General features: G+C 44.9%; 1 protein-coding gene across 2 annotated transcripts in view; it reads right to left on the reverse strand.

The window, feature by feature from the left end:
* Window positions 1-23,936, reverse strand: part of PIK3C3 (phosphatidylinositol 3-kinase catalytic subunit type 3) — a 166,183-nt gene that overhangs the window by 24,638 nt on the left and 117,609 nt on the right. For both annotated transcript variants that reach the window (XM_058171421.1, XM_058171419.1), the window contains one exon: window positions 20,332-20,422. In XM_058171421.1, coding sequence (XP_058027404.1) covers window positions 20,332-20,422 — 91 coding nt within the window. The remainder of the gene's footprint in view (window positions 1-20,331; window positions 20,423-23,936) is intronic.

Raw genomic sequence — 23,936 nt, forward strand, 5'->3', positions numbered from 1 at the left:
GACCGGGATGACATAAGGCTCCTGCTAGGGGTTGGACTAGAAGACCTCTGAGGTCCCTTACAGCCCTATGATTCTATGTTCCAAGATCACAATTCAGAAGGGGACAGATACTCCATCACTTCATCATCTCTGGTCCTTCAGGACTTATGCACCTGTCGTGTCCCACTCCTCCGCTGACGGCCAAGTCAGGGAAATCCGAATCAGGTGTGCCTCTGCAGCTCTGCCAAAGTCCTAGCAAAGTCCTCAGGGCAGGCAGGAGACCAGAAAGTGATTTCAGCAAGATAAGGTAGACTTTGCCTGACTCAGAGAATGCCAGAAAGCAGATCCTTTATATAGGCCATGGGGTGTGGCTCCATGACTCAGCACTTATCCAGGCCTGCCCCTCCCTTCCTTCTGTTGCCTCCGCCTATCAAGTCTTCTGACGCGAGGGTCACTCCAGTCGGCAGCTGTTGGCAATAGACCTCCCTCAGGCTCACATGCTGTGGGGGAGGGGGAGGGGTCTAGTTGCTCCGTTTGCCTGGGCATGGAGCCAGAGCTGGGGGCTGAAAGTACTTCTTCCTCCTCAGCCTGTCTGGGCATGGAGCCAGGGCTGGGGCCGGGAGGCATACTAGGACATTCCTCAGCGTTCGGAAGCAGATAAGAAGGCCCCGGCTGCGGTGAAAGCGGGCGAGACACAACAGCACCATCCAGGCTAGGAGTGTACAAGTATGAGGATTATATATTTTTGCCTTTGAAGAATGGAGTGCAGTGGGATGGGATAGGATAGGATAGAAATAGAATAGGAATAGCGCATGCTCACATCTACAAACCGTTGCAGGAACTGGGCCTGGCTAGTCTAGTGAAGAGAAGGACCAGGGGAGACAGTTAGCAGTCTTGCAGTACTTGAGGGGCTGCCCCAGAGAGGAGGAAGGGGGTCAACCGATTTGTCAAAGCACCCGGAGGCCAGACAAGGAATAATGGATGGAAACTGGATCAAGGAGAGATTCAACCTGGAAATAAGGAGAAATTTCCTGACCGTGAGAACAATGAATCAGTGGAACAACTCGCCCCCAGAAGTTGTGAATGCTTCAAAACTGGAAGTTTTCAAGAAGAGATTGGACAAGCCATCTGTCAGAAATGGTATAGAGTCTCCTGCTTCAGCAGGGGGTTGGACTAGATGACCTACAAGGTCCCTTCCCGTTCTGTTAATCTGTAAAGTCAATGGGGAAACCAGAGTCAATGGGAAGAAAGGCCATAGAAGGAGGCAAAATACAACTTAACAAATGCCTCAGCCCCAGACCTTTTGGGCTCCGTTGTGGTCGTAAGTCGAGGACTACCTGTCGTCCAGGTATCCTTTCTCTTTATCTCTGAAAAACACCCCCCCCTGAGATGCTGAAGGAGGTGAAGAGGGAACGGCGGGAGCTAAGTTATAATTTTCTCTTTCCCAGCGTTTGAGAATTAAGACGGAGAAATAAACGATCAGCGGCTGGAAAAATCAAGGGACGAGAAAAGTTAACACATAAACATAAACAGAGGGATAGAATCAAGATCACGTGAAGTGTTAGTGCCACTTTATAATGCCTTGGTAAGGCCACACTTGGAATATTGCATTCAGTTTTGGGCGCCACGATGTAAAAAGGATGTTGAGACTCTAGAAAGAGTGAAGAGAAGAGCAGCAAAGATGATTAGGGGACTGGAGGCTAAAACATACGAAGAACAGTTGCAGGAACTCGGTATGTCTAGTTTAATGAAACGAAGGACTAGGGGAGACATGATAGCAATGTTCCAATATCTCAGGGGTTGCCCCGAAGAAGAGGGAGTCAAACTATTCTCCAAAGCACCTGAGGGCAGAACAAGAAGCAATGGGTGGAAACTAATCAAGGAGAGAAGCAACTTAGAACTAAGGAGAAATTTCCTGACAGTTAGAACAATTAATCAGTGGAACAACTTGCCTGCAGAAGTTGTAAATGCTCCAACACTGGAAATTTTTAAGAAAATGTTGGATAGCCATTTGTCTGAAATGGCGTAGGGTTTCCTGCCTGGGCAGGGGGTTGGACTAGAAGACCTCTAAGGTCCCTTCCAACTCTGATAATATTATTATTTTATTATTATTAATTTGTCGTTGTCATATTCGCCGAGTTCCTTCTGGGGTGGCTGCATTTGGACGGCCGCCTCTTTGCTAAGAGAAGCTGGAGAGTTAAAAGACACAAAACTCTGGCGTTATTGGGTTGGAAGGAAAAGCCCAGGCAGCTTCCTTATCATCTGTGCTCTTCGGTTTCGGAGACGAAGCAGGAGTGCCCTCTCGCTGCAAGAGAAGAACGTCGGGAGGCGGTCGGAATAAGCTGAAGCAACGCGCCTTCCGCCTTTCTTTTGTCTGCCCGCACATGCCTCGTTGATCCCCAGATGCTTGCCTATTAAAAGGTCATGCTTACTATGGAAGATGCATGATGACCTATGAGACAGACCGGCTAGGTTAACAAAAAAGAAAAAAAGAAAGAAAGAAAAAAGGAATTCAAGAAATAAGGAAAAAAGAACAAGGCTGGGTAAAGGTTTCCCTACTCCCAGGCATTACCTGGAGATTGATTATTGTAAGTATCTCAGCCGCCCTTTTCTTGGGTAGGCTAAACTATATCTCTCTCTATATATATAGTAGAGAGAGGCAGTTTTGTCTAGTGGATAAGGCAGCAGGCAAGAAAGCAGGAGGTTGTGATTTCATGGCACGCCTTAGGCATGAAAGCCAGCTGGGTGACTTGGGGCCAATTACCAGGAGACAGTGAGTTCTAGTCCCACCCTAGCCATGAAAGCCGGCTGGGTGACTTTGGGCCACTCACCAGGAGACAGTGAGTTCTAGTCCCACCCTAGGCATGAAAGCCAGCAGGGTGACTTGGGGCCAATTACCAGGAGACAGTGAGTTCTAGTCCCACCCTAGGCATGAAAGTTAGCTGGGTGACTCTGGGCCACTCACCAGGAGACAGTGAGTTCTAGTCGCACCTTAGGCATGAAAGCCAGCAGGGTGACTTGGGGCCAATTACCAGGAGACAGTGAGTTCTAGTCCCACCCTAGCCATGAAGGTTAGCTGGCTGACTCTGGGCCACTTACCAGGAGACAGTAAGTTCTAGTCCCACCTTAGGCATAAAAATTAGCTAGGTGACTCTGGCCACTCACCAGGAGACAGTGAGTTCTAGTCCCACCCTAGGCATAAAAATTAGCTGGGTGACTCTGGGCCACTCACCAGGAGACAGTGAGTTCTAATCCCACCTTAGGCATGAAAGCTAGCTGGGTAACTCTGGGCCACTCACCAGGAGACAGTGAGTTCTAGTCCCACCCTAGGCATGAAAATTAGCTGGGTGACTCTGGACACTCACCAGGAGACAGTGAGTTCTAGTCCCACCTTAGGCATGAAAGCTAGCTGGGTGACTCTGGGCCACTCACCAGGAGACAGTGAGTTCTAGTCCCACCTTAAGCATGAAAGCTAGCTGGGTGACTCTGGGCCACTCACCAGGAGACAGTGAGTTCTAGTCCCACCTTAGGCATGAAAGCTAGCTGGGTGACTCTGGGCCACTCACCAGGAGACAGTGAGTTCTAGTCCCACCTTAAGCATGAAAGCTAGCTGGGTGACTTTAGGCCAATCACCAGGAGACAGAAAGTTCTAGATTTCACCCCTGCCTCTCTCTCTCTCAAACCCATGTGTTCAGCTGCCCAGGACCTCAAAATCCATGCGGTCCTATCCAGGGGTGGGATTCAAAAAATTTAGCAACTAGTTCTTTGCCTGGTTGCTGGGTGGGTGTGGCCAAGGTGGGCGTGGCCTACCCGGCCTTCTGCACCATGGTGTGGGGGCTTTTTCACCCTCCCCAAGCTCCAGAGGTTTTCCTCGAGCCTCCGGGAGGATGGAAACAGCCTCCCCGGGCTCCAGACGTCCTCCAGAGGCGGAACTTCTTGGACGTCCGTTTTTCACCCTCGCAGAGGCCCTGCACTTACCTGGCATCCAAAACGGGCCGCGTGGAGACTCCTGGGAGGGGCAGGATGGGGTGGGCGGGGCCAGCAACTACCAGTTTGGTGGACCAGATGTAAAATTATTTATTTATTTATTTATTTATTTATTTATTTATTTATTTATTTATTTATTTATTTATTTATTTATTTATTTATTTATTTATTTTTCGTATTTTTATACCGCCCTTCTCCGAAGACTCAGGGCGGTGTACAGCAGAAATAAAACATAAATATCGAAAAAAATTAAAATACAATAAACAATTAAAAATCTGATTCGATAAGCTGAAGAATTTAAAAATTTCTAAGTAAAAATTAATAAAATAGAATTAATTCCCTTAAAACCCCATTAAAACACTCAATTAAAAACTGTATCATTAGGCCAGCCCTGCTTGGTGAAAAAAGAAGGTTTTGAGCTCGCGCTTAAAGGTCCGAAGATCAGGGAGAAGACATAGCCCCACAGGTAGTTCATTCCACAGGGCCGGAGCTCCCACAGAGAACGATCTCCCCCTGGGGGTCGCCAGCCGACATTGTCTGGCTGACGGCACCCTGAGGAGGCCCTCTCTGTGGGAGCGCACAGGTCGATGGGAGGTTACTGGCGGCAGTAGGCGGTCCCGTAAATATCCCTTAGCATCCAATTCTCCTGAACCGGTCCAAACTGGCTGAATCCCACTCCTGGTCCTGTCCATCAGTACATAATAGGAATAACCCTCTACCAACTAGCAGCAGAGCTCATCACACTGCACAATCTCTTTGGAAGATTGCATCAGATCAAACTTCAACCAAACATAGCTCAGACAAAGTCCTAGGGTTTGAACATGGCCCCATGGGAGTCTGACAACAACCAATAGAATACATGTTCTTGCACAGGAAAAGGAAGCTCAAGTGCAAAGCCCAAGAGAAGGTATAAAAGCCCCTCACTCTCAACTCCAGGTGGTCAGCTGCCCAGAACCACCCAGGTGCTTCTGCTTCACCATTAAAACCATCTTTCCAACCAACCATGTTTCCAAGGGTCTTTCTCCCCACTTGGAACTGAACCCAGATGGACATTTCTTCCATCAAGAAGAAAATAAGAGGTGTATTAATTGATTGTAAGATACAAACGGAATAAGATAAAGACACTGTTAATAACTAAAATATATGAGGGGAGTTGAGAAATATACTCAATGAATGAGAAAATCAGGGTTGCCTGGACACCAGAAATATTGAAATGAAAATAAATACAGCAATGGAGAGAGATAAGAAGAAGGAAAGAGATGGAAAGGGAGAAGGAGGGAGAGAGAAAGAAGAAAGGGAAGAGGAGAGGAGGAAAGGCAGGGGAAATAAGAGTAGGAGAGGAGGTTAGATAGGGAGGAAGTAGGGAGGAGGGGGAGAAAGGAAGGGGAAGTAGAGACGGAGTAGGAGAGGAGAGAAAAAAGTAGGGAGGATGAAAGAAGGGAGGAAGAGGAGTGAGAAGGAGAAGAAAGAATTGCTGTGAAAAGGAAAAGATGAAATGGAAGAAAGGCAACTCTGAATATATTTGAATATATTAGGATAAAAATTGAAGCAGTTAAAAAAAAAGAATGAAAGATTCTTTTGAATAGTAATAAAAATGGAGAAATTAGAACTTGAGGGCGAAAGAAGTTGTGACTTAGTGAAATGAGCAAGGAAATATTAGGAGATGAATAAAAATTATGAAAAAAATATTCTGGCAAAAAAATTTTTTATTTTGTCACAACAGTATATATAAGCATAAGCATGAAGTAACTATGTAATATATAAGCATATATATGAGTATAAGTATGTAATAACTATATAAATTGGATATAATGAAAGGGAACATTAGGACAGGAACGGTAGGCACGCTGGTGCTCTTATGCACACCCCTTACAGACCTCTTAGGAAAGGGGTGAGGTCAATAGTAGATAGTTTTTGGTTAAAGCTTTGGGGATTTTGGGAAGAGACCACAGAGTCAGGTAGTGCGTTTCAGGCATTAACAACTCTGTTACTGAAGTCGTATTTTCTGCAATCAAGATTGAAGCGGTTAACGTTAAGTTTAAATTTATTGTTTGCTCTTGTATTGTTGTGATTGAAGCTGAAGTAGTCTTTAACAGGAAGGACATTGCAATAGATGATTCTATGAGTTAAAGATAGGTCCTGTTGAAGGCAGCGGAGTAACTAAGTAAAATATATTTGAATATATTGAATTGTATAAGATATGATATGGCCAATATTCTGTTCATAAACCATGTATGTGTGTTTGTGTGGGATTAAAAAATCAATAAAAAGTTGCTTAAAAAAAAAGGTTCTGCTTCCAATGTATTGGGAATTTTAAAAGAGGGCCTTTTCTTCTGGTCACACAACAATGTTATCTGATCGGATGAAATCCAGTGAATTAACTGTGCCAATTTAACCAAACTGAGTAATACTTCATATATGTATACAGACATTCAGAGCTGTTGGAAGAGGAACCGGCAACTGGATTGAATACGGAAGAAAAAAATCTGTTTTTTTAGCACTGGATGAGCTACAAATTTGCAAAAAAAAACAGAGGAATACGACTAACTCTTAACATATGTTATTTATTTTTTTGAGAGGTTTAAATTATGCGGTACCTGTGAAATCAAGTAAATTTAGAGCTAGCTGTTTTTGGAATCTTCCCCCGTGACCTTGGCACCTCCAGGGATTTTTATATATATATAAAGGCTTTGGTTCTGTAGTTACATTGATTCAGAACCAACACAGAAGCTGGAGTGCAAATTTATGCACTGCTCTTCCATCTGTGGGTGTTTAAAGCTGAGGTTTGATATCAAACGTCTGAAATATAAAAGCGTTCATTTCCTTCTGCCAATCCCTTTTGTCATTTAAATAGACCAATTTGCACCCACTGATATTTAAGCATTAGGGAGGAAATTGTCGACCAAAATATTTCTCTGTCTTGGATCACTATAGCAACTGTAGTCTTCATTAAAAGCAATCAAAGTCCACATAGTAAACTGTTCACAGAAAGTGGTATTAACATTAAGTTTGATACGTGCTCTTATTGTTTAGCTTTGATATGTGCTCCTCACAGCCAAATAATTATAAATAAATCCTTTCCTTCCTTCCTTCCTTCCTTCCTTCCTTCCTTCCTTCCTTCCTTCCTTCCTTCCTTCCTTTCTTCCCCCCTCCTTCCTTCCTTTCTTCCTTCCTCCCTTCCACATTCAGTCACATTTTTTCTTTCCCATTCTTCCATGTTTCCTTCCTTCCTTCCTTCCTTCCTTCCTTCCTTCCTTCCTTCCTTCCTTCCTTCCTTCCTTCACACCTCCTTCATTTATTCTTTCCTTCCTCCCTTCCACATTCACTCATATTTTTTCTCTCCCATTTTTCCATGTTTCTCTTTCCTTCCTTCTTCCTTCTTTCCTTCCTTCCTTCCTTCCTTCCTTCTCCCTCCCTTCCCCCTTCTTCCTCCCTTCCACATTCAGTCATTTTTTCTCTCCCATTCTTCCATGTTTCTCCTTCCTTCCTTCCTTCCTTCCTTCCTTCCTTCCTTCCTTCCTTCCTTCCTTCCTTCCTTCCTTCCTTCCTTCCTTCCTTCCTTCTGTTGGAAGAAATATCCATCTGGGTTCAGTTCCAAGTGGGGACAAAGACACTGGAAACATGGAGGCTGCTTGGAAAGATGGTTTAATGGTGGTCAGGATCACATGGCTTGAGATCCTGAACAGAAAAGGGATGAGATACTGTGCACTCCCTAGCTTTATGCTTTTTCTGAGCTTTGAACTTTCTGGGGCACAGGAAGAGTATCCTGATTGGTTGTCAAACTCCCAGGTGGTCTAGGGGTCTTAGCTAACGTTGTAGGTTGTCTCTCAAGCTTGCTTGAGCCTTGCCATGTGGTGAGTTTCTGTTGCTAGATGAGTCCTATTGTGTTGCAAATGATGGTCCATTGACAAAGGTGGGGGGATTGAGTGAGCTTGGCTGAAGCCTTAATTGCTCATTGACAAAGGTGGGGAGAATGAGTTTCTACCTTTGACCCATTGACAAAGGTGGGGGGAGTCAGGAAGCTGCTTTGTCTTTAAAACATGTTTCTCCATTTCTCATCCAGGGAAATATATTCTGCCTTTTAAATATTTTCTAAAATATTTCATTCTTCTAGGAGGGGGATGGGTGCTAAATTCCTACACTTCCTTCCTTCTTTCCTTCCTTCCTTCCTCTCTCCCTCCCTTCTTCTCCTTCCTTTCTTCTTCCCCTCTGTATCTTTCTTCCCTCCTTCCCTCCCTCTCTCCCTCCCTCCCTTCCTCTCACCCTTCTTCCCTCCCTTCCCTCTATTTCCTTCTTCACTCCCTCCCTCCCTTCACTCCAGAGGTGGCATTCAGCCGGTTCGCCTGAACTGGTAGCTGAAATCACGGGTGGGCCTCCCCACCTGCCCTGCCTCTATGCCGTCCTATTTAGGCATGTTTTTGACACCAGGTGCATGCGTAGAAGGCACGCACGCGGAGCAAACTGGTGATAACAAAAATGTGAAACCCATCACTGCTTCACTCCCTTCTTCCCCCTGCCCTTCTGGCAATACTTTAAGTGGAGAAACACCCATTCTTTGGAACAACCATGACCTGGATGATTGACCATCTTCATCGATTCCCTCCCTTCTTTCCTCCCATTTTACAACCTTTCTTGACGCAATTGTTAAGTAAATCATAGGTAAAGGTAAAGGATCCCCTCGCACATATGTGCTAGTGATTCCCGACTCTAGGGGGCGGTGCTCATCTCCATTTCAAAGCCGAAGAGCCAGCGCTGTCCGAAGACGTCTCCGTGGTCATGTGGCCAGCATGACTCAACGCCAAAGGCGCACGGAATGCTGTTCCCTTCCCATCGAAGGTGGTCCCTATTTTTCTACTTGCATTTTCTACATGCTTTTGAACTGTTCGGTTGGCAGAAGCTGGGACAAGTAATGGGAGCTCACCCCGTTACGCGGCACTATGGATTCGAACCGCTGAACTGCCAACCTTTCGATCGACAAGCTCAGCGTCTTACCCACTAAGCCACCACGTCCCCTTCAAGTAAATCATAGCAATTATTAAATTAGTAACACTGTTGTTAAGTGAATCAGGCTTTCCCATTGACTCGATTTACGGCCACGATTGAACCCCAAGTTTATGCTGCTAAGAGAGACAGTTATTGAGCTTTCCGGCCTTTCTTGTCATGAGTTGTTAAGTGAATCGCTGCAATTGTTAAATTAGTAACACGGTTGTTAAGTGAATTGGTGGTCAAAATTGGCAATGCTTTATCAAATCCTCTTCCTGTCAAGAGTGGAGTTCCTCAAGGCAGCGTCCTTGGACCAACACTCTTTATTCTATACATTAATGATCTTTGTGACCATATCTCAAGTAATTGTGTTCTCTTTGCTGACGATGTCAAACTATTTAACACTACAGACAACACTTCTATCATTCAAAACGACCTTGACCATCTAACCGCTTGGTCTAAAAATTGGCAGCTCCAAATTTCAACCAGCAAATGCTCAGTCTTACATATAGGAAAAAAGAACTCTAAAACTAAGTACATACTAGATGGACATTACCTTACAGACGACCCCCATCCCGTTAAAGACCTTGGAGTTTTCATGTCAAATGATCTAAGTGCCAAAGCCCACTGCAACTACATAGCAAAAAAAGCTCTAAGAGTTGTAAACCTAATTTTGCGTAGCTTCTTTTCCAAAAACACCACACTACTAACCAGAGCATATAAAACATTTGCTAGACCAATTCTAGAATACAGCTCACCTGTTTGGAACCCTCACCACATCTCTGACATCAATACAATTGAACGTGTCCAGAAATATTTTACAAGAAGAGTTCTCCATTCCTCTGAAAACAACAAAATACCTTATCCCACCAGACTTGAAATCCTAGGCTTACAAAACTTGGAACTCCGTCGCCTTCGACAAGACCTAAGTTTAACTCACAGAATCATCTATTGTAATGTCCTTCCTGTCAAAGACTACTTCAGCTTTAATTGCAATAATACAAGGGCAACCAATAGATTTAAACTTAATGTCAACCGCTTTAATCTAGATTGCAGAAAATATGACTTCTGTAGCAGAATTATCAGTGCTTGGAATACTTTACCTGACTCTGTGGTCTCTTCCCATAATCCTAAAAGCTTTAACCAAAAACTTTCTACTATTGACCTCACCCCATTCCTAAGAGGACCATAAGGGGCGTGCATAAGCGCACAAACGTGCCTATCGTTCCTGTCCTATTGTTTTTTCTCTTTTCTTCTTCCTATATATGTTTATATGTGTATATACTATATAATCTTTTTGTATGATGTTGTGACAAAATAAATAAATAAATAAATAAATTGATTGGTCTTCCCCATTGATTTTCCTCGTCTGAAGGTCACAAAAAGGGGATCCCGTCATCCCCGGGACACTGAAACCATCATCAAGATGAGTCAGTTGCCAAGTGTCCTAATTTTGATTACATGACGTAGCGATGTTGCAAGAGACATGAGTATGAAAAATGGTAATAAGTCCTTTTTTTCCATTGTTGTAACTTTGAATATAAGTCAAGAACTGCCTGGATGTCTTGGCTCCAAAGCATTGGAAGTCAATATATATAATTTCAACACGATGTGCCACTGGGTACCACTATAACCTCCTGTGCTAGAAATGAGAAAGTGGCTTAGACCAGGGGTCTCCAACCTTGGCAACTTGAAGACTTGTGGACTTCAACTCCCAGAGTTGAAGTCCACAAGTCTTAAAGTTGCCAAGGTTGGAGACCTCTGGCTTAGACAAACCTTCTACCTAAAGCCACATCTGTTTTTTCTCTTAACCCCCCTCCTAGAAGAATGAAATATTTCGAGAGATATTAAAAAGGCAAAATATTATATTTCTCTAAAGGAGAAATAGATGCTCCAATGCTCTTGGAGGCAGAAAGCAGTCCCCAAAGTCTTTCTTAATAGCCCCCAGCAGGTATTCTGTGACCGTTGAGAAAGATTGGGCCAGCCTATCTACAAAACAAAAGACCTCCAGCTCCAGGATGATGGCATGACCTCTCAGTACATAATAGAATTAACCCTCTACCATCTAGCAGCAGAGCTCATCACACTTAACAATCTCCTTGGGAGATTGCATCAGCCCAAACTTCAACCAAACGTAGCTCAGACAAACTCCTAGGATTTGTACATGGCCCCATGAGAGTCAGACAACAGCCAATAGAATACATGTTCTTGCACAGGAAAAGCAAGAACATGTTCTTGCACAGGAAGCTCAAGTGCAAAGCCGAAGAGAAGGTATAAAAGCCCCTCACTCTCAACTCCAGGTGGTCAGCTGCCCAGAACCACCCAGGTGCTTCTGCTTCACCATTAGAACCATCTTTCCAATCAGCATCCATGTTTCCAGTGTCTTTTTCCCGGCTTGGAATTGAACCAGATGGATAGTTCTCCCAACATTTGGTGCGATGGCTCAGTGGTTAAAGACGTTGAGCTTGTCAGCTGGAAAGCTGGCAGTCCAGGAGTGCTGCATAAGAGGGGTGAGCTCCCGTTCCTTGCTCCAGCTCCTGCCCAACTAGCAGTTCAAAAGCTTCTAGCTTCACATCGCATCTTGCCAGCCTGACATTAGCAACGGGGGAGGAGAGGAGGGAGGGAAGAGATTAGAATACATGTGGACAAGGAAGTGGGGAGGAAGGGAAGTTGTGCCCGGCCCAGAAAGTGAATTGCACCAATCCAGCACAAGAGATGGAGAAAGCACGAACAAAGGATCCGTTTCCTAAACAACCTGAGAACTTTTAATTGGACGTTGACTGACAACAGGGAATGGCCAGAGGAGAAAAGGAAAGTTAATCGTCCCTTTCTCATGCTGAGCCAACACATTCTGCCTCGCTACTTTGGTATTCATTTTTCCTTTCAGGTAGTCCTCGACTTACAACAGCTCATTCCAGTGACCGCTCAAAGTCACAACAGCACTGGAAAAAAAAAGTGACCCATAACCATCTTCCACACCTACGACTGCTGCAGCGTCCCTGTTCTGTCCCACATCTCACCTAGGAAGACCCACGAGCCAATAACGTCTGCCAGTAATTTATTTTTACAACAGATAACAGTTCTGGCAGCTACCCTCCGAATGCCTGCCAAATTTCTTATCACCTCAAGAGTCAGCGTAACTGAAGTCCGTTGCTGGGGCAACCAGGAGCTCAAACTGTAAACTGAAGTCCTCTACAAAGTTCAAATCTTTATTCCAGAAAATATCCCGGCCGAAGCTCACGAGATGCAGTTTTGTCTGTCACAGAGCCTACAGAGCAACCCCACCCGCTTTTACCCCCTGTGAGGCGTAGCTCAGTGACTCAGCAATCTCTGGCCCTGCCAAACCTCTTCCTTTGCTGCGCACGACTCTCCCTCCGATGCTGCCTGGGATCAATCCAAGATTGATCTTCATCACTCCCTATTAGTGGTTGCTCCGACACACCTTCCTCCTGCCTTCAGCTGGAGACGGAGGCCTTGTCAGCTGCTCCGACATGCCTTCCTCCTGGCCTTCAGCTGGCACCTGAGGCATTGCCAGAAAGGAGGGTCCTGGAGAGGGAGGCCTTGTCAACTCCTCCCCATCATTTACAGAGTCATCCTCCTCTGTGAGGACAGACTCGGTAGCCGGAGTCACAACAGTCCCCATGGTCACGTGATCAAAACACGAATGCCTGGCAACCAACTCTCATCCATGCAAATGAGAGTAGATAAATAGGTACCACTCTGGTGGAAATTGTCACAGTGTTCTGTGAGCCTTTGGCTTATAGTCATGCCGGCCGGAGGTGGTATTCAGCCGGTTCGTACCAGTTCGGGCGAACCGATAGCAGAGATCATGGGTGGGCCTGCCCAGCCACCCCCACCTCTATGTCGTCCTATTTAGGCACGTTTGGACAACGCTGGCTCCTTCAGAGCCAGCTCAAGCTTAATCCCTCCAAGACAGAGTGGCTGTGGATGCCGGCACCCCGGTACAGTCAGCTGCAGCCACGGCTGACTGTTGGGGGCAAGTCATTGGCCCCGATGGAAAGGGTGCGCAACTTGGGCGTTCTCCTGGATGGGCGGTTGTCTTTTGAAGATCACTTGACGACCGTCTCCAGGAGAGCTTTTTATCAGGTCCGCCTGATTCACCAGTTGCGCCCCTTCCTGGACCGGGATACCCTATGCACGGTCACTCATGCTCTTGTTACCTCTCGCTTGGATTACTGCAATGCTCTCTACATGGGGCTCCCCTTGAAGAGCACCCGGAGGCTCCAGTTATTCTAGAATGCAGCTGCGCGGGTGATAGAGGGAGCGGTTTGGAGCTCCCATGTAACACCCATCCTGCGCAGACTGCACTGGCTGCCTGTTGTCTTCCGGGTGCGCTTCAAGGTATTGGTTACCACCTTTAAAGCGCTCCATGGCTTAGGACCGGGATACTTACGGGACCGTCTACTGCCATCTTGTATCTCCCAGCAACCTGTGCGTTCTCACAGAAAGGGACTCCTTAGGGTGCCGTCAGCCAAGCAATGTCGACTGGCAGCCCCCATGGGAAGGGCCTTCTCTGTGGGGGCTCCTACCCTGTGGAACGAACTTCCCCCTGGACTTCGACAAATACCTGATCTTCGGACCTTTCGCCGTGAACTTAAGACTTATCTATTCCGTCTTGCAGGACTGGCTTGAATTTTAATTTTTTAGCTGATTTTATGGGTTTTAATTTTTATTAATTTTTTAGGGTTTGATTGTATTTTAAAATGGGGCCAAATTTAGTAAGTTTTTTAATGTCTGTTTTTGGTATTGTATATGTTTTTTGCTGTATTTTATTTTGGCTGTAAACTGCCCTGAGTCCTTCGGGAGAAGGGCGGTATACAAATTAAAATATGATGATGATGATGATGATGAAACAGAGATGAGCAGCACCCCCTAGAGTTCGACAGAGATGAGCAGTGCCCAAAAGAGATGAGCAGCGCCCCCTAGAGTCTGACAGAGATGAGCAGCGCCCCCTAGAGTCCTACAGAGATGAGCAGTGCCCCCTAGAGTCCTACAGAGATAAGCAGCGCCCCCTAGAGTCCGACAGAGATAAGCAGTGCCCCCTAGAGTCTGACAAAGATGAGCAGCGCCCCCTAGAGTCTGACATGATCAGACAGGGAAACCTTTACCTTTTACCGTAGAAACACAGCACATTTTCTACCACTTCAGCCCTCTTCTGTAAAAGCAATCTTATGGCTGAAAAAGCAAGCTGCGGACTTCATCTGCCACCAGCAGGTAATTTAATTTTACAGGTCAAGGCAAAGTGGATTTTTATCTTGTTTGAGTTTCTCAAAATATATATGGATTTCTTGTTAAAGCTTTGAGGAAGGCGGGGTGTGGGTGGGAAAATCAATCCAAGCACCAAACGCATCGCTTTTGATTTTTTTTTTCCCCTCAACAGAATCAGCTCATTTCAATGAGTTTTAGATGGTTTTTTTTTTTGTTGTTGTTGTTACAAGTATTTATTTTATTTTAGTCCAGTTAGGCTCACTGCAAACCGCTTTGTGATCTCTTGCGATGTTTCCATTCCGTTTAAGCAAAATCGATGAAATGAACAATTTAATAAAATCATACTTCTTTGGGAGACAAGTCTGGTATTACCACAGACATGTCCATGTGGTTTTCTCGGGCAATAATATTAGAAGTGATGGACCATTTGCTGGAATTATTATTATTATTGTTGTTGTTGTTATTAACATCTCTTTTATTTATTAAACGTGAAACTCAGTCAACTGAACATTCAAAAAGACATCACAAATAGCATTGACTGGTACTAATGGTTGATACGGGTTGCTGCCAGCATCCTAGGTATCAACCAAGTACCTTCTTAAGATGTACGATGTTCCAAATAGCACAGTTTTTTGCAGTTCTGCTGGTGTTATTGCAGGAAGCTGCCTGTTGTGTCTGTGCCCCCTGAGCCGGGCCTGGTGCCAGAAAGTGACTTGGACAGTGAGGGGGAAGGGCCGTCAGGACTTACCTTGGGAGCACCTGCTTCCCTGGCTCAGCTCCAGGAGCCAGAAACAGGCCAGGTAGAAGAGATAATGAGGCCTCCATCCCGACTCTTCGCCCCCCCAGGCCACGCCTGCAGACCCAGCTGATGGCAATCAGGCTTGGTTGGACCCTAGGTTTCGTAGACAGAAGAGGAGGGAACAACAGAGGCAAGGGTGGGGCAGGCCTAGGAAGTGCTGAGTCATGGAGCCACACCCCACAGGTTATAAAAGGCAGCCAGAGCTGCTGTGTCTCTTTGTAACAGGCAAATCCACTGATTAAGAGCTGAAGTTTGTTTCTAGGTGACCCACCAGCGTCGTGGAAGATAACGGAGGCTCTCAGCAGACGCTGGCTATTCTGCTGCCAGAGCTGATAGTGATGGCTAATTAAGCCATCATTCGGACGGAGGTGACGGAGGACAGAACATTGCAATTTGTTGATGTATCTTATAAAATTCTTGGACATGGTACCAATTGCTCTGATGACTGTTACATGTTTCATCCATAGCCATGTAGTTTCGATGTCCAGGTCGCGATATTTCATATGTTTCCAGTTCTTTTTCTTCGACTCTGGCATCTCCTGGTACCGCGATGTCAATAAATTATATGTTTTGGTTTTCGACAACTGTGATATCTGGTGTGTTGTGTTCCAAGTGACGATTCGTCTGTATTCGAAAGTCCCACAAGATCTCCACCTTCTCATTTTCTCTAACTTTTTCCACTTTATGTTCTCATGACTTTTTTGATACAGTTAAGTCATATTTTTTACATAATGACCAGTGGATTAATTTAGCAACAATAACAACAACAACAATGATAATAATAATTTGTGGGGTACTCAGTAATCTCTGAACTTGGTTGTTTTCTTGCAGAGATTTCATTACCTAACTACCATTGCTAGAAATGATGACGTTACTTAGTTTGGTAATGAAACGTCTGTAAGAAAACAACCAAGCTCAAAGAGCACCGCATTCCTCCTCCTCCTCTAAACAATTTTAGCACATTAACTTTTAGCACTGATGATATTACCTACTTACAGTAGGTAATAAAACATAAACCAGAAAACAAAAAAAACAAAAAAACAAAGCTCGGAGACCAGAAAGGATTCCACAATTCAACCACGACTTCCAAATATTCTTTTCTGTCGGTATTATTATAATTTATCTCCCAGTCTAACCCTCCTGGAATTTTTGAAGGAACTCTTCAAACGACAAGATGGGATCCACCACAGAGAAGGCCCTTCTTCTTGGTCTCTGTTGTGACCTAGGCTCACTTAGGCATAAAAGACACACTTAGTCTTAAACAAACCTATTTTATTTTAACAGCTGAGAATTACTTCATTCCCAACTTAGTCCAAATTAATTCCAAAACAAGTCCTTCAGAAAAAGTCCTTCGGCCTTATCACAAACCTTTGTCTTCTTTGGCATTCTGCCAAAGGCTTTTCTTGGCAAAGCCCCACGAAATTCAGAAACAAGAGACACCGACTAGAAACAAATGTAGCAACGTTGCTTTACTATAAAGAGCCCAAGAGCCTTTGCTGCTCTTTTAAGCCTTATGGGAGGAGCCAATCATCTCCTGGCCTTACTCCCGAGTTGCTTTAGCTGATCTTGCCTTCTGGCAGCTCTTCACATGCATGCACTAAGAACAGGCTCCTCCTGTTCCTCTGCCTCTCTGCTGTCTGCCTCTGGAGGCTCCGGAGTCCGCGCATCGCTCCCAGATGGCCCTGGCTCCATCTCTGCCTCTGACACAGAACCCTCCTCTGGACCTTCCCCTGACTCCAGTACTGGCCCATTGTCTTCCTCAGCCTCCTCGGTGTCTGACTCCACTGCTAGCTCCGCGGGCTGCTGGCGGACCACAACAGTCTCAAAAATGGACTTCCTTAAGAGAGGGGACCGTAATATCCTCTGCCTCCTGCATCCAGTGGGTCAAGTCGATATAACTGGAAAAATATGATCCTTCAGACTACAAGGAGGGAGCCACCTCAGAGAAGGCCCTTCTTCTTGGTCTCACCAGATGGACTTCCTTAAGAGAGGAAATCCTCAACATACACTACCTCTACATTCAGCGATGGGATTCACTTACCGCCCCTACCGGTTTGCAAATGTGAGTGCGCTCACATGCGCCTTGTCTGCGTATAAACGCAACCTTCTGCGCATGCGCAGTAGGCGCATGATATGTGAGGTCGGGTGGGCGGAGCCTCCTGTCGCCGCTACTGGTTCGCGAGATCTGGAGCAAACCGGCTGAATTCCACCACTGTTTACATTCTGGTGGGTCAGGTAGATATAACTGGGTAAAGGGCCATAATAGCTCAGGCTGTTAGAAGCCTGTTATTAGAACACAGTAGCCTGCAATTACTGCAGGTTCAAGCCCGGCCCGAAGTTGACTCAGCCTTCCATCCTTTATAAGGTAGGTAAAATGAAGACCCAGATTGTTGTGGGGGCAATAAGTTGACTTTGTAAATATACAAATAGAATGAGACTATTGCCTTATACACTGTAAGCCGCCCTGACTCTTCGGAGAAGGGCGGGATATAAATGTAAATAATAAATTAAAAAAAAAAACCCAGCCCTTCCAATAATAATGTTAGCATTTTCTCTATACTGTTTGCCTTAAGATAAGGTGTTATTATACAAGGCCAACTTTCTGTCCTTAGAGATATTGATTACGAAGCTTACACAGGGATCACAAGTTATTAGATGGAGCGATTTTCCAAAGCTGCAGGTTTTTATACTCCTTTCTACTTGCCGTTAAAGTGAAGAAGATACAGCACACAAAGGCAACGGGGGCCTCTTCTAGCGACTCGGTTATTAAAATCAATTGCAAAAAAAAAAAAATGTTGGCAAAATGCAATTTAAAGAGTCAGCATAATAAATAAATTTTCAGAGGCGCCAGGATGACAATTGTATAATGAAATCCGTTTTCTAAAAGATTACAAAGCCCTGCGAAAACCATGAAGGGAAAAAAAAAAAAAAGCTTTAGGGGTTTGACATATTTAAAGGTAATATGAATGCAGGGAGGAAGAGAGAGAGAAAAGAATAAGAGAGAGAGAGAGAGAAAAAACCCTGATTGCATGCTTTTGAACTTCCCGACAGACAGGTACGAATGAAACATGTAAGCTACACGCCTGATATTCATAATAAACTCAGCAAGCTGTGGCTTAATTGGAAGGAAACATAAGCAAAGACGGCTTATTTGTTTTTTGTTTTCGTTTTTTAAATGGAAAAGCTGGCTTCTAAGACGATGTCCAAGAGGAACACAAATACTACCACGTCAAACAACAGGGGGATCCCTGACAGAGAAAGGATGGAATTAAATGTTAAATCACAAGTTGAAAGATACAAATGAAAGCAAGTTGGGGGAAGAGAAGGAAAAGAAAGAAAGAAAGAAAGAAAGAAAGAAAGAAAGAAAGAAAGAAAGAAAGAAAGAAAGAAAGAAAGAAAGAAAGAAGGAAAGAAAGGAAGGAAGGAAGAAAGGAAGGAAGGAAGGAAAAGAAAGATGATAGATAGTAAAGAAAAAAAGGAAAGGAAAGGAAAGAAAAGAAGAAAAGAAAAAAAGATTATAAAATCCAGAATGACTGTCAATTCTGCTCTTTCATGGCCATGTTTCCACCAATTATATATCCTTGACAACTGCATTAAACATCTACTGAAAACAAACAGAAAAAAAACTCCAGAATGTCCCTCAGATAGTTATTATCTCTATTATAATACGCATACTTAGATGTCACTATTTCAACTCAATATACATAAGTGTCTAAGGGAAATTCCCAAATAATAATAATAATAAAAAATAGAGACGAGAACATTATTCTTGGAAAGATTCCTTCCTTGTGTCATCTTGTGAGGAATTCCCGGACTTCGGAAACTATATGCCTAAAATTGGGGCAAATATGGTTTGTTCAACATTCCAAATCAGATTATCTAACTAAGCCACTTACTACAAGCCTCGATGGACTAAAAGACTTCCAAGGTCCCTTCCAACAATCTAATCCCAATCCCAATCCCAATCCCAATCCCAATCCCAATCCCAATCCCAATCCCATCTAACATATTCTCCAAAGCATTTGAAAGTAGGAGAAGAAGCATGGGTGGAAACTCCTCAGAGGGCAATTCAACCTGGAAATAAGGAGGAATTTCCCAACAGTGAGAATGATTAATCAGTGCCACAGCTTGCCTTTCGGAGTTGTGGGTATTCCATCACTGGAAGTTTTCAAGAAGAGACTGGACAACTATTTGACTGGGATGGTGTGGGGAGTTGGACTAGAAGGCCTTGAAGGTCTCTTCCAGCTAGGATGGTATGATTCTATGAAGTAGGGAGCGATTGGCTTCCTCAATTCTTTCATACACTGTTTTCATCCATCATCCATCAGGCATCCTAGCACGCACACAGCACTAATTTCTGAATCTCTCTTCTTCTTTTTTTCATGAATAGATTAAATAATGAAGAAGCAAGCTGCCCATAGTCACTGCTGTCGGCCACCAGCCCCTCCAGCCACCAAATCAGAGGAGGAGGAGGAGGAAACGGGGGAGTCAGGGTCAGTATTAGGGCAACCTGAGAGCTCTGAGGGGGAAGAGGGATTGGAGCTGGCAGAGAGAGAGAGAGAGATAGAGGTGGAGCCTTGGGCCGTCCGTCAGCTCTCAAATGGAGAGTCAACAGCCCCCAGGTCTGGAGGTGGCTGATGAGGAAGAGGAGGAACAGCTGGGTCCAGTGCCTGATGTGAAGATGCGCAGAGGAGAGGAGAGGGGAAATCTATGGGCTGGTCCTTGGGACGGAGGTGCCACTGCTGCTAGCGAAGCCCCACCCTAGCTCTGGGGATAAAAGGCACCAGGTGGAGGTGAATAAATATGGCAGACAACTATTCGTCTTCCGGACAGACGGACTTGTTAGCCTGAGGTAAGAGAGAAACATTTTGCCGGGGCATGCCTCATTAAAGGAATCTTGAGTTAACTTCAGAAGGTTTGTTGTGCTTAGGGAGCCAGGTTAGAACAGTCACCTTGTAGGGGAGACGGGCAACATACAAATGTAATAACTAAATAAACTTGAAATTGAGATACAAAACGTGAATCTTAAAACTTCGGTAAGATTTGAAGGCACCGATTTTAGACCCGCAATCTTGTTCGAATTCGGTACTGCACGGGAAATTATAAAGACGGGTTGACAATATCGCTCTTCACGTCCAACTGAATTTGTGCTCTTGAAAGTCTAGACCAGGTGTCTCCAACCTTGGCAACTTTAAGACTTGTGGACTTCAACTCCCAGAATTCCTCAGCCAGTCCACAAGTCTTAAAGTTGCCAAGGTTGGAGACACCTGGTCTAGATGATGGGCATCCCTACAGCATCCCATAACACACGTATCTGCTTGGGAGGGGCGCTATATAAGGAATTGGTCCCTTACTTTTTTGACGGTCTTGTCCGGTTCAAGAGCGATGTCTGGAATGTTGGCATCCACCATCAGAGAGAACAAATTCAAAATCAAATTGGAATATCTGTGGAGAAGAAAAGGCCAATTAGGAACTAAGTACAAATTTGTGAAATGCAGAATATAAAACTTCTGCAGATCAAATTCATCACCTTTCTCAAAATCAGGACGATCCTTTCTTCAGAAAACAATAAATGTGATTGGTATGGCCAAGAAAAAAAAAAGAAAGAGGTGAACAGAGAACACCATATTTTTTTGGACTATAAGACGCACCTAAATTTACAGGAGGAAAACAAGAAAAAATTTTTTTTCTGCAAGTTGGATTTTCGCCCTCCCAGGCCCCCAGAAGTACTCTGCAGTGATCCACACGGCCTGTTTTTGCCAAAAACGGGTCCGTTTTTACCAAAAAATGGGCCCATTTTTGGGCTCTCAAGCCCTTTTTGGCAAAAACTGGCTCATTTTTGACAAAATTGGGCCGTGCAGAGCAGTGCTTCTGGGGCCCAGGAAGGGCGAACACGCGACGCGCGGAGGGCTCGGGAGGCCAAAAACGCCTGTATTTGGTCTATAAGACGCACCTAACTTTTCACCCACTTTTTTAGGAAAAAAGGTGAGTCTTCTACTCTGAAAAATATGGTACATTACAAAACAAAAACAACCAAAGATAGAATAACAGAACAACAGAGTGTCAGGATTCCAAGTAATAGATTCATTGAAAGCAAGAACTGCAAGGCAGGTAGATTCCTTAAAAAAAATAGCTTTATTAGAAATATCAAATTGGCATATATCTGGTGAAAACAAACTCTGAGGGGCCGCTCGGTTTTCACCTAATTAAAAGTAAAAGTCCCCCCCGCCATCCCAAACAATCAGTCACATGGCCCAATCAATGCAGCATCCACTGGTCTGGTAACTTCACTCCTCCTTTCTCCGACCACCTGTGGGAACGTCCTTGGTTCCCAGGGAAAAGTATTTTATTTTGACTACGTAGCCCCAGCTATCTCTAATCCCCTCTCCCTGTCCCTTGCTCCAGTGTGGCTACACGGAAGCTCCAAGATGGCTTCAGCCAGGTCAGCTTCAGGGTTGACCGAGAGGTGGAAGGGGCTTTCGAGGTCTTCTAGTCCAACCACCCTGCTCGAACGGGAGACTCTCCCCCATTTCAGGTAAAATGATTCTCTACTCTAGTCTCTTTTTGAAAGCCTCCAGTGACGGACCACCGACAAATTCTGAAGGCCAAGCTGTTTCCATTGGTTGATTGCTCTCACCGTTCGGAAATTCCTCCTTAATTCTAAGTTGTTTCTCTCCTTGGTTAGTCTCCATCCATTGTTTCATGTTTCGCCTGTTGCGCCTTTGGAAAATAGTTTGACCCCCCTCATCTTTGTGGGAGCCCCTCAAATATTGGAAGACGGCTATCATGTCACCCCTAGTCCTTCTTTTCATCAGACTAGACATCCCCAATTCCTGCAACCATCCTTCGTATGTTTTAGCTTCCAACCCAAGGGGTGAAATGCTACCAGTTTGCTGTGGTTCGGGTGAACCAGTAGTGATAAAAAACGGTGGTCTGGGCGAACCGGTAGTTAAAAAAAAGCTACCAATTCACGTGAACTGGTAGTTTAAAAAGCTACCAGTTTGGTCGAATCAGTAGTTTAAAAAAGCTACCGGTTCCTCCGAACCGGTATTTCCGACAATCAGCTGTGCCACGCGGTTTAACTTTGCTAGAAGTTAAATCGCACGGCACAGCTGATCCCCCCCCTCGCTGTTTTACTTACCTTCCCAAACCTACTTTTGTTGGACGTAGTGCGCGCTTGGCGCACGGCGTGCATGTGTGGCCAGCAAACTAGTAGCAAACCGGTTCAGATTTCACCACTGCTCCAGCCCCCTAATCATTCTTGTTGCCCGTTCTTGTTCTTTGTGTTAAGCATTCCCTCTCTTTAATTTTTCTGTAAGCACGCTTAAGGCTTTTATGCATATCCTCAGGTTGTGCTTGAGAAAATAACCATTTATTCTCTCTTCCAGCCTGCAATAATTTATTGGAAGCTTTATCTTGGTATCCTGGCAGAAGGATTTTATAACATTTATAGCACCCATGTGCCATCTAGTGTTAACATTTCAACTTCGTTTCTAAATTTTGGGGTTGGTTTTTTCTTTCCGGTCCAGCTGCTATTTTATCATTGTGATGGAATATAGGTAGTCCTCGACTTATGACCACAATCGAATCCCAAACTTCCTGCTGCTAAACGAAACATTGGTTACGTGAGTTTTGCCCCATTTTACAACCTTTTCTTGCCAGAGTTGTTAAGGGAATCTCTGCAGCTAGTTAAACTAGAAGGACGGTTGTTAAGTGAATCTGGCTCCCCCATGGACTTTACTTGTCTGAAGGTCGCAAAAGGGGATCACGTGACCCCGGGCGACCGTCATCAATGTGAACCAGTTGTTCGAGCATCTCAATGTTGATCTGTACGGGTTTGATTAAAACAAGAATATTGAGAATATTAAGAACATTTAAATACATAAAATACACGTGTTTTAGCAGCAGAAGTTACTAAAGTGTAACTCCAAAGCTGGAGGCAGAAGTGGCGTATAAAAAACTCACAAGTGGGGTGGAATGGAGTCTGGATTCCCAGAAGGGAGGGGCTGCATTCCGGAGGTGAAAGTGGCAAGGAAGCAAGAAAAGTTTGGTAGGATGGGAGAGGGTTAAATCGGTTCCTGTTAATGATTCTCAGAGTACATCTGTAGTTATGTGGTGGCCTAGAGAGTGGAACTCTCACCTCACAATCAATGTTGTGGTCCGCCAGCAGCCTGCGCAGCTGGCAACGGAGCTGGACAGTGATGAGGCTGAGGAAGAGCGTGGGCCAGTCCTGGAGGCTGGGGAAGGCCCGGATGAGGGCTCTGCTGTCAGTCTTAGAGGCTGAGGTGAGGCCGGGGCCATCGGAGAGTGATGTGTAGACTCCAGCGCCTCCAGAGACTGATAGTAGTGAAGCAGAGGAACAAGAGGAGCCAGTTCCTAATGCACGCATGAGAAGAGCTGCCAGAAGGCAAGAGCAGCTCAAGCAGAGAGGACAACTCGGGAGTAGGGCCGAGAGATGATTGGCCCCTCCCATAAGGCTTAAAACAGACCAGCAACAGCATTTGGGATTTGCCGGAAAACAACATTGATAGCTTCGTCTTCTTGCATTTATTTTTGTATCGGTGTCTTCTGAACGTTTGCCAAGAAAGGCCTTTGGCAGTTTGTCTAATTGGACCAAGGTTGGTGAGAGGACTGAGGAATTTGTGTTGGGAGGAATTTGTTTTAATTTAGTTGAACTACGTTGGGAATGAAGTAATTCCCAGCTGTTCGAATAAAGTTTTTTTTTTTTTTCACGGACTGAGTTTCCTACTACCTATTTGGGCCTGGGTCACAACAGGACCGCCTGGTAAACCTTCCATCTTGCTTTTGTAGAACTTCTTTCGGAAATACGCACTGAGTGAAACCGGGCCCCACGGCATCAGTGCGGAAGTCATGGACACCTATGTGAAAAGCTGCGGTAAGCATTGGTGCCCAAGTTCCAGGGGTCTATCTGCAGTTCAGGAGAACCTGTATTTTGATC

Source organism: Ahaetulla prasina, chromosome 2, assembly GCF_028640845.1.
Source record: "Ahaetulla prasina isolate Xishuangbanna chromosome 2, ASM2864084v1, whole genome shotgun sequence".
Lineage (NCBI taxonomy): Eukaryota > Metazoa > Chordata > Lepidosauria > Squamata > Colubridae > Ahaetulla > Ahaetulla prasina.